The sequence below is a fragment of the Morone saxatilis genome, unplaced genomic scaffold, assembly GCF_004916995.1.
Source record: "Morone saxatilis isolate NCDOM2014 unplaced genomic scaffold, NCSU_SB_2.0 Contig1, whole genome shotgun sequence".
In the NCBI taxonomy this organism is placed as follows: Eukaryota; Metazoa; Chordata; class Actinopteri; family Moronidae; genus Morone; species Morone saxatilis.
The window spans coordinates 12,741,887-12,753,166 of NW_023339651.1; the positions used below are offsets into that span (position 1 = coordinate 12,741,887).

General features: G+C 42.6%; 2 protein-coding genes across 5 annotated transcripts in view; both read right to left on the bottom strand.

Annotated features, from left to right (window-relative positions):
* Positions 1 to 9,509, bottom strand: part of rab11fip3 (RAB11 family interacting protein 3 (class II)) — a 28,392-nt gene extending 18,883 nt beyond the window's left edge. For all 3 annotated transcript variants that reach the window (XM_035666109.1, XM_035666092.1, XM_035666101.1), the window contains exons 1-2: positions 6,502 to 9,509; positions 252 to 345 (exon numbers count right to left, since the gene is read on the bottom strand). In XM_035666109.1, the coding sequence (XP_035522002.1) occupies positions 252 to 345; positions 6,502 to 8,160 (1,753 nt within the window). In that variant the 5' untranslated portion in view covers positions 8,161 to 9,509. The remainder of the gene's footprint in view (positions 1 to 251; positions 346 to 6,501) is intronic.
* Positions 9,510 to 10,238: 729 nt separating this feature from the next.
* decr2 (2,4-dienoyl CoA reductase 2, peroxisomal) overlaps positions 10,239 to 11,280 on the bottom strand; it is a 5,349-nt gene continuing 4,307 nt past the window's right edge. The window contains exons 9-10 of one of the 2 annotated variants that reach the window (XM_035658430.1): positions 10,975 to 11,163; positions 10,239 to 10,749 (exon numbers count right to left, since the gene is read on the bottom strand). In XM_035658430.1, coding sequence (XP_035514323.1) covers positions 10,715 to 10,749; positions 10,975 to 11,163 — 224 coding nt within the window. In that variant the 3' untranslated portion in view covers positions 10,239 to 10,714. Of the gene's footprint in view, positions 10,750 to 10,910; positions 11,164 to 11,280 lie in introns of both variants that reach the window. The other variant, XM_035658438.1, reaches the window with a different exon arrangement.

Consider the following 11,280-nt stretch of genomic DNA (forward strand, 5'->3'; position numbering starts at 1 on the left):
AAAACGAGACATTTTTATGTCAGAGTATTTTTGGTAGGTATGTTTCACACATCATTAAATGTAGAACCTCCAGAGTCTTAGACAACAGGCCAATTGAGTCCACAAAAAGGGGACACTAGGTAAAGAGTTTAAAGGGAAAACAATTCAAGACTAGGTTTACTTACTACATGACATAGGAGGCCTTGAATAGAAGATTAAAACCACTGTGGACACTCACACAGGTCGCTAAACAAGTGTGTGTAATGACTCACCTCCATTGCTAATCGCAGAGATTCCACGGTGAAAGTCTTCAAAGCTGATCACTCCCAGGCCACTGGGATCCAAAAACTTGGTCAGATCCTTCACCTGAAAGATAAAAGCGACGCGACATTCTTAACCAATTTCATCACAGCAACAGAAGAAAACCACTCTCCCAGAACCCTGTCGTTTGCTCTGTCTCGATGCTTCAAGATGATGTCATAAATGATGTAAGGGGAACTTTTCCGCACAAGGGGGCAATTGACCTGGCTTCAATAGAAAAGCACATGGAGAAGAACAAGCCAGTACTTCAAGCTACATAAACCTACGAAGGAACTCTCTCTCAAGGTCATTTCTCTGACATGTCAGTTTTACTGCAGGAGTGCAGGAACACCACTTCCTCCAGAAGAAAATCAGATTCTGCAGACAGGGCAATAGTAACTTTACAAGGATTTTAATGCGTGCAAAGGGTACAGCCTTCATGTTCTTAGCATATGACAAGAAAAAGAGGGGGGAAAAAGATGAAATAAATGTGTTACTGAAAGCTTAACAGTTGCAGAAAGTGTTTTCGCCACACACACACTTTTTTAAGTAATAAATAAAAGATGGGTTGTAGAGTCTTTACATACATCAAAAGGAATCTAAAGATACGAAGACGGTTTACCCAATGACAGAAAATGCTTATTCTAAATGCACATTTATTAAAAGGCATGCAAGTTAAGCAATATGCTGTAGCGTTTTGTGCACAAGAACATTGCTAAACTCAACTGTTAAACGGGTTATGTAAGTGCACCTACATACTGTATATTCTTACAGTCAGTAACCTGGCAACAGAAGGATGTGGCTTCAGTAACTACAGGACCTCAGAGCATTAAAAAACACAACAGTGCACCTTGGATCAACAACTTTTTTTTTTTTTTTTTAAAGACAGAGACAGAGAGCCTTCACCTGTAAATTCCTTGGCATATTGCCCTGATTAATGTTTACTATCTAGTTATCTGGCTTTTAACGACCTGGGAACTAGATATGTGCAGAATTATTGGTGGCGCCAAGCAATCAAAATCTATTTACATAAATAATAGACTAAGTCAAATGTCGTCCATCACAAAATTGCACTAACCCACTATTACAGTATAATTTCAGGCGTGTATCACTGACAAAATTAGTTGGGAGGGAGCCTGAGAGTATGTCGGTTGAGGTTTCTGTGGTTTCGGCTCGCTTCTTCCTTGAGAAAGTAAGCGCACAATGTGAACATGGTCATTTTACCGAGACTTTCCTTCTGTGTGTGTGTCCTCTTTCTTCTATACTTTTTATATCGGTTACACATAAAAACAAGTTGATCTGCTTAGCAACTCTGAGCTGCAACTCAGGAGGCTGAGAAGGCTGAAACTCCTAATAAACTGACTCCAGCAACCCTCATGGCTTATGATCTGGGTTTGGTGAATTAAACCCAGCTGTACTTAGTGAGTGGAGGGGAGTGGCTGATCTCACTCAATGGTGGTTAACACTGCAATGTTAAGTTTAGCGTGTGGGATCAAGGCTCATCCAGCTTTCATTTCTGCTACGCTAAAACCTTTCCATACAGTAGGTTTGCCATGTACTGTAGGCTGAAGAGGGGTTGGTGAAGAAACAGGCTATTTCATGGATTGAACTTGTGAAAAGAAATTTGTGGTTGAGGTCAGTGGTAGGTGTATGAATACAGCTTTTAGCTTTCCGTTTCACAATGGAGCATCACAGTTCACATGTTCCACGCAGCTATTCAGAAACACCTCTGCTAGGCGAGGTGAGAAAACCTAGGTGTGATTGGGGAATTAACTGAGCGTCTGTGGTCCTGATGACATTTTTACATAACTGTAATAAGCAGTGAATTCAAATTAGTTATTGAGTCTGCAGTGAGAGATGTATGAACCACTGTGACAGCCAAAGCAACCAGAGCAATGTAAACCTACTATACTTTGGAAGCTATCCATGGCCTACATCAGAGTTGCGAAGCCTGTACAGCAGTGCCAGGCCCCTCAGGTCTTATGAGCAGAGCCTGCTGGCTATTCCTAGGTCTAACCTAAAAACTAAAAGGTGAATATGATTTCAGTTCAGTTGTATTTTGGCCCCGATACCATGGAAAAGTCCCTCTGTCCCCATTTTAACTTAATTAAGTTAATTTATTGTTGGAGGAATGACTTTTGTCACAGATTATCAATTTATGTACTTATTCTTGTTGGACTGTCGCTGCCTCTATTTCTATTTACAGAGTTTACTGGCATTAAGTTTAGGCAAGCTAAAATGCTCTTTAAAAGTACTATTTAAAACTATTTTATAATGGTCCTTCTCTATAATTTCATGCTTAATTTAAATTATTAGCCTTCAGAGTATTATCATTAATACTGTATTATGTATTGCATTATGTAACAATTTGCATCGTTACACCTAACAAGCACAGCCCTGAGAGACAGTGGTAAGGCAGATAACGACTAAACTCAAAGGCAACTTTGTCAGCTCCAGGGAAGCAGTGAAGGCACTGTGGTTTTTCTGTTTCCTCTATTTGTGTCTAATCAGTGCCGGGGCACGCCTGACCGCCTCCACACAGACCGCTGTTGTGCATAACCCCATGGAGAAGAATACCCTTTGGTGCAAGTCTTTCCTGGAGGGGATTTCACAATAGTTCCTAAACAAAACTCTGATAACCATGATCATACGCCTAGTGGGTTGGCAAAAGATGATGAAAAAGGGCAGAATAATCTTTGGATGTAAAACATTAACACACACACACCTCAAAAAAAGTGAACTCAAGAGAGGGGACGTTTCAGGCCATGGGACATTCCAATGTGGATTAGAGGGGCAGTACATAAAAGCAGCGGGTGAGGGGAGAGCGGCTGGCCAAAGTAGGTTTGGGAGTGTCGACTGACAAGAGAGACACGACCACAATGCAGTTCAGTATGGCTTTTGTGCAGAATTAGGGTCAAAACCAGTGAGTGAAACCAGTGAGTGGCGGTAAGAAAGCTTTTTTGAACTGATTTGCCAGATATGGCACATGCCTGCAGGACATTTATTTTTTTTTTTGGTGTTCATTAAAAGGTAGAGTAGCAGCAGCAGGTCAACATCAACTTTTAATTGTGTTCCTAACACAGTCAAGAAAGGGAGATGGTTTCATGACACTGACCTGACATCTGTAAATCAACCTTCTCACAGAAAGTCTATCTCCTACCTCGAAATGGTTCTTCTGAAAAAAAATGTCACACCCAGAAAAGTGGTGGAGACAGTGCTTGTAAATTAAAATAATGAAAGAGCGAATGGCGGGTCTTTATAGGGAACATGACATCTATGATTTAACTCAAATGGGCAGGCATTTCTCTTGAAATACATTTTAAACACACAATATTTTGACTAAGATTACACATTATACGTGATGCTTTTATTCAAACCACACACAATGTAGTGTGTGAGTATGTACAATATCACTATCACATCCTGGAATAATTCTGAAGAAAACATTTGCATGCTTAGCATACAAGCGTCAGCTGAACATGTATGCAAATACCTCATAAATACCTTCCTGCTGTCTCTTTACAGGTTGGGATATTTGCAAAGTGTTACAGGATAATACACAAGTAAGGCCTGATGCTGGCCTTTAACTGAACTATGATATACAAATACAAAATCCTACCAAATAATTAAGCTTGTAGACACAAATAAAAAGCATTTTGTTAGGAATGATATTTATTACTGTCCTTGTGAATTAGTACAATCTATTGCTCTGTGGTTTTCTCCACCACACTGCTAAAATGTGTCACCCCCATGGTCCACAGTAAAATTTCACTAATCTGAGTCGCTCAGGCGTGGCGGTTATTTAAACCACTTTTATCTCCAGATGACTGAAATACAAGGACATATCAGGGCAAAGCTTATTCAAATATGAAAAGCACACATCTATGCCAAACTGATATGAAAAGAGTGAACCATTTGCTACCTCAGTAAAGACACAATCAGCAGCCTGAACTCAGACAGCTTGCATTTAGGCCTTGTTCGATCAGCCCTGACTTTCCCACAGACGCTTAAGTTTAGCTAATGATTTCCAAATCCTTCGAAAGGTTACAAGCATTATATAACATTCCACAAATTCTGAAGATAAGTCTGTCTGCTGCCCGCTTACTTATTGTAAATGTGAAAGGCAAACACTCCAAAACCTCTGTTTCTCTCTCTCTCTCTCTCTGATCACGAAATGACCGAAATCTGAGAGGAGTTTCCTGTGAGGGCACAAATTAGCTCCTGCCTCTCTTGGAAACCAGATATCCAATAACTAAACACAAAGAAAGACGCAGTAAGTAATCAATCTGCACAATCTGAGTAGCAGTCCAAGGGAAACATTTAAGAAACAAAGATCCAAAGGAAACTGCTCATACTTGAGAAGTGTAGCAGGAGAACTCCACCTGAAACCAAACAGTAAGGACTCCAAGCGCCATGTAAATGTATCACCTTTAGCACAGCCTAGCAAAACAACAGGTGGAATTGATTTACATTAGACTACCATGACAAAAGCTCGGCCCCTACGTCCCTAAAAACAAGGTCATGGGCAGTGAGTGGATGGCACCCAAAACCGCGGAGCCCCTCTGACTCTGGAAAATACATTTTACTCTTAATCCTTCCCAATTCCCTGCCTGGGGAGCGACAGATACCTACAGCTAGACACAGGACAGATCGGGGGCAACAGAGGCGCTTTGAACTGGGAGAGAGGGGATTAAAAAGCATTACTGAGCCAGCGTCACACTCTGCTACTCCACTGTGAGTGGAGTAACAGCAAGTACCCGTTCTCACCCAAAGGCCTTGTTCAAAGTTCATCAAAACTGGTTTAAAAGAAGACAGTTAACATACTGTATCCTAAATTATGTTGCCTGAATGAGCTCCCAGGTTGTTCTTATTGCTTCTTGAATAAACAGAGACCAATAAATGATAAAGATACCAAATACATGCTCGTCAAGGCACACTTGCTTGTTTAACTGTTACGAGTTAGGTTACGTCATGGTTTGCATCCATGCTTTTACTGTTATTTACAAATGGTGTGATCACTTGCTGAAGCTCCGACTGAATCTTGTCTACACTCAGACGGGCATACAGACAAGCACGTCTGACAGGAAAAGAAACTGATGTCATTTTTACTCTGGAGCGCGTGACATCTGTGTCAAACTGTGAATTTAACTTTTCCGCTGAAGACCAGACCAACGCCTAGACCTACCATGTTCAAAGGAAGCTAGGTGATAGAATTCAGTCAATAACTTCACACCGGGTAAAAAGCAATGATACATTCGAATGAACTCAAGTGAAGCAAACTCTTCCCTTTTACTACTACATTTACAGAAATGCTGATTCACTAAGTAAGACAATCGGAATTTAATCAATTTAATTCATCAAATGATCATTCTGATTCATTTTTGGTTGAAATTGTTCCTTGTCTTTTGAATCATTTCAGAAAATGTGGAAAATTCCACATGCAACAAATGGATGAGGGCCCTGGGTGGAGTGAGACACATCAGTCATTTCACCAGAGATTATCCCTGAACCCACAGGATATGCAAATGTGAAGATGGGTGTTGTGTCAATTGACATATGGAGGAGTGCCAGGCCTGACACAATTCATTACAGCCAATATGCTTGACGAGACTTATCAGGATGTTAACCCAAATCCTGGCTCTTGTACACTCACCAAATATAGATAGACAAACTAATCCAGGCATGGTTTTAATAATATGCTGCGGTATTAGCCAAATCTATTACACCAAATGTTGAGAGCTGCAAAAGAACTCATGCAGGGGTCACGTTACTACCGCTTCATCATTATGTCAGGGCAACATGGACCTAATGCAATTCATTAAAACATCTGAACTCATAATCAGGACCCGGTTTAAGAAACAACTTGAGGATTTATATAAATTGTACCAATAGTACATTAAGTGTCTAAATTAAAATTCCATTCACAAAGAGACCCATCAGTGAAAATGTCTGTGAAACATCTAACAATAGTGAGTTTAAAATGGATCTAGACATTAAACAACTTGAAATACTGGTAGCAAAGTGATATAAGCCAGCTGGATTTCATTTGATTGCATTACGCTTGCTTTTTGCAGGAAGCTCTCTCTGAGGTTCAGCAGAAAAATCAATAATAAATCATTTACGTATATGGAGCTTTATATGGTTTTACACAGAAGTTCACTCAGCATGCATTACCCAGTGGCTGCAAGCACAAAACAAGGCAATCAACAGAAGGCGGCTCACCTGATCGGCCCCGTAGGCAGCAGCAAACTCCATAAACTCCTCAATACGAACGAAGCCATCTCCATCTTGGTCTAAAGCATCGAACACAGCTTTTAGTGGGGAGACATCTTCCTCCCTCGTATTCTCAGCTGAGACCATTGGCAGTGAGTCATCTACCACCATCTTAGAGAGGGAAATTGTCTCCACAGCTTGCTCACTAGTCCACCCAGCCTCAGGAGAAGAAGTGTGTAAGTCCTGAACTGAAAACTCAAAAGAAGCCACTTCATGACAATCTGATCCTTCTAGCTGGTCAGCGTCTGTCAACCTCTCCTCTTCCCTCTGTTCAGTTGTCGGACCGGGTACGCTTCCATCCTGTACGCTCTCCTGTGTTTTCAAGTCCCAAGTGTCCTCGCCGTGGACCTCGTCCACAGTCAAGCACAGATCCAAAGCCATTGCCTCATTCCCCTGAGTTTTGGCTTCAGAACAAATCTCGTCTTCCATCAAATCCTTAGACTCATTTTCCACAGAGTAACTCTCACTGGTGAAATCACCCTGGATGAAGGCATCTTCAGCCCGAGGCACCGTCAGTGATGCAGATTCAGCTGACAAACCGGAAGCAAATGACTCATTCTCACCCTGTTGATCTGAAGTCAGATTTGTAATTACAGTAGCTCCTGCATGTTCCACCTCCGACTCCTCTGTTAATAAATCTAACGGTGCACCAGTGCAGATAACAGAAGGGGGACTAGCTGGGCACAGGCTCAGACTGCTATCACAATCTGGAACCTCTAAATCCAACAAAGGCACGGATCCTTCGAAACCCTCCAGTGGCGCGCTGATGTGGTTATGGGGGAGGCAGTTCTCAGGTAAACCTCGCAGGGCAGTGCTACAGGATACAGGCAGGTCAGTCACTTGATCAGGGAATAAACCTTTATCTCTGGTTTCAGGTGACAAAGTCTCCCTGCTCGGTGAGGGAGGGAGACCTGCCTGCTCCTCTTGTGACAAGTCTACCAGCTCCTCACTGACACCCTGTGGGTTTAACTCACCTGAGGACTCTGGGGGGAGAAAAGGGAGTTCATTTGTGAGGAGATCTACCAACAAAAACGGATCCCCCGTGTTGGTCTCGGAAATGTTCGATGGAGAAGCCGGTACACTGAGGCTTATTAGCTCAGCCTGACTACTGAGGGCATCTGAGCTCTCAAGATGGTCTTCCTGTGTTGGACTCAGTTCTTCACAGGCAGAGTTTTTCCCAACCACATCAGCGAGTTTGGGGGAAAATAGCCATGACAATGTGCAGTCACTTATTTCGTCGGGTCCCTCAGTTTTTTCTGTGAGGGACAATTCCTCTATGTGAGTACTATGGAGAGAAGCGAGGGAAATAGTGGACTGATCTCCCTTAAACTGCAAATCTCGACAAGGAAAATCCGAGATATTTATGAGGTCGTCCAACTCTACTGGCTTTTCCTGGAAAATATTTTCTTCTTCACTTCTCACTTCTTCAAACTGTTGGCATGTTTGATCTTGGTCACTGTTTCTGAAATCCAAACCTGTCGGGCCACCCTTGTTTGGACAGAGCACACCACCATTGTCTGAATCCAGTGTGTGAAATCCAAGAGGAAATGGCTGTTCTGACTCCCACTGTGTGTGCCCCAAAGGGCCAGACAGGACTGTCGGCTCCATTTATATTGGCTGTCCCACTTTGCAAACTTGAGAAAGCTGGCGACGTCTTATCTCACTGCTGTTGTAAAGATCCAATTCTTCAATCTTAATGCCATGTTTTTAAATGGCACCAGTGAAATCTTGATACGAACCTGTGGAAATCCTACAAGCATTGTCTGCTGCTAACATTTAGAAATGCTGGCAGGTATAGTAGTGATTTTTATAAATAACAGTATAGTGTTGACCAGTAAGGGTAGTTTTAAGAAGGTAGGTAGGTTGAGTAACAAGAGTCAGTCAGGCAACAGATTAACAAACTGTATTTGTTAGTTAAACTGCCATCCACGTCTCAACAACGATGTTCCCTAAATTCAAAATTCATATGAATGTCTTAGCCTCACTGAATATCGTGCTGATGTAACTGTGCTTTGACTCACTACGTCCCTGTCTGTCATGGCAGGTCCTCTCCTGCTTGTTGCCAAATGTTTCAGCTCCAGCACATCCAACGTCAACATGCTTCACTTCCACCTGAAAGCTGGCAAATCCCCGAAATAAGGTCTCAGGACTGGGCTGAACATAACGTCGGACAGCACCTCGGCTCGACGGCCGATTTGAAACAACACAAATGAACGCGTTAGGTCGCCCGTGTTTGTCAACATTAGCTTTCTTAGCCGATTATCCAACGTTATCCATCGCAAGCTAATTTGCCGAGAAGCCGACGGAGCAGCGGGGAAACGGTGCGACCTGTGTTACTCAAACCTTCATTCACCTCTAGCTATAACGTTAAACCTCTCGTTACGAGACGGTTAACCAAACACAAACCAAGTCAACCCCCCCTTCCAGTGGTTTTATGCTGGCAACTATCGCTAACTCCTCCTTCGAGCATCCCACTTCTTCCTCTCCAGCTGCTAACTGACGAGCTAGCGAAATTAGCCTATTAGCTAGCTAACAGTCCCGCGTCTACCTCTCTCGGTTAAACGCAACCAAACAATAGCTTCAGCACCCCGGGGGGGGGGGTTTTAACGGGGTAACTGCGGATATCTTCGCTCCTGTGATAGCCCAAGATTATGCCCTCATTTCGATGGCGTTTTCCTTTCCAGCGGCGATCCACCTGTGTCAGTAATCAGACGAGGCCAGACGAGTGACGAGACGAAACCGCTGTTCCCCCTCTTCAAATTCTTCTGTTGCTCTCGTCTCAAAAAACACATCCGTCACAGAGACCCTCGTCCGCACTCACAGTGAAACGAAAATGGCAATAAATAACGCCAAAAAAAGCTCCATCAGTCGGCAGTCAGCCCGCCGATGTTGATCACAGACACCGAAACCTCTCGCATCAGCATCAGCAGTGTCCCATCCTCCTCCTCCTCCTCCTCCTCCTCCAGCCGCATACACACCGCTGACGTTTCACGCAAGCGTACAAAACACCCCGCAGTATCATTCGGCTTTCCAGCAGCTATCAGTGGCGATCTGTGTTTGTGCACAAAAACCCATGGTTATGATATTCAAAACAGTGTGTCCTTGCACTCATATGTGGGTTATTAAGTAAGCGCCCCTTCACACAGAGGGTCAAAGTTCAGGGTCAGATGGAGGGGCTTTAACACTGACAGGATGACACTTGAGTCATGTTTGTCTGAGAATCCACAAGATTTATCAGTTTAAGGGGCTGTTTCTGTAAGAATAAATGACTCAGATATATACACATCCCTGTATGAAATAGTTGGAGAACTCAAGCAGTGTTGAATGGTTGCAATCGTAATGTTTTGGCGCCCCCGTCTGACTTAGATTGATATTGATTTTCTTTAGGTTTGCAATGGCTGTATCTCATTTAAGTCATATGATCCAGTGGACCTAAACCTTTGTGGCTTGTGACTCTTTAGAGCAATATAATAATATAATATACCGCCTGACCTTAGTGTGGATTTTTTTAAAAGCTTTTTTAAAAGAATTTAAGCGCCCAAAGAATTCAAACTATCCAATATTTCACAAGACAGAAGGGAAAAAAAAAGAAGAAAATCATTTTTTTGTGTATGTGTGTGTGTAACAGTAATGTGTTTTATTTTGTTTGCTTGGTTGGTTCTTCAATCAACTTGTGAACTCTCAGGTCTTGACCCCTTGGTAGGAACTACAAGTTTAATCTTTTTAATGCACATTAAAAACAGTCTGTCCCTTTCCACAGGTACAATTAAAGAGTCAGCGATCAAGGTAAAAAAGAAAAAAAGACATATGACTTACAATAGTAAATGCAAACAGCAGTCACTGTTAATTGTAATTATAAAACTTTTACTACCAAATGAGGTACTGAAAATGACATGTGATAAACATGACTGTACATGAAATGCATGATGACAACACACAGCAGTGTTATGGGTAAAAAATCCCCCAATTGTTATATAATTTCATTCATTACTAAGATTGTAAACACATATAATACATTAAGTGTAGTATGTTAGTGTTCAACTCCTCCAGCCACTTGCCAATACACTCTTAAGGGCAACAGTAGGTGAGACAAACCACAAATATTGTACATGTAGCATATGAGTACTACAGATGGCCCCTAAATCACTCTTGTTTTCAGCATCTACTTGTCTCTTTTCTTTTCAGATGACCAATAACCTAAAGGGAAGAAGAGAGACAAGTGGATTAATATGGATTATACTGTATTCCTTCCATTTAAACAATCAATTTCTCTTTAAATCTCTCTTCAATGCACCACACACATTCTCAGTCATACTGCGTCTCCACATGGACCTCAAGCTGTGCCTCCTCCTACACACCTGCGTCAGGAGGAGGACAGAAGAGCCCCTGTTCAGAGTTTAGCGGATTTAGAGGAGGCTATACCCAACAGCATGGAGACGTCGTTGGCCGATGTCAGCCACGCTCCGCCGTCCGCCACCAGGATGGATCCAGTCACATAGGTGGAGGCCCGGCTGGCCAAGAAAAGAGCGCAGTGGGCCATTTCTGTCTTGTTGCCTGCTCGCTGCAAAGGAATGGACTGGAACGCACCAGCAGCCTCCCCTCTGGGACCACCTGAGGGATTTAAAAAGAAAAGAAAATCCATGATCAGATACTCTGCACTGTCATACTGCGCATCAGTGGTTGCCAGTGTTTTCTTCTGACGTAGCCACAAAGCCCTGTTAGATGAGC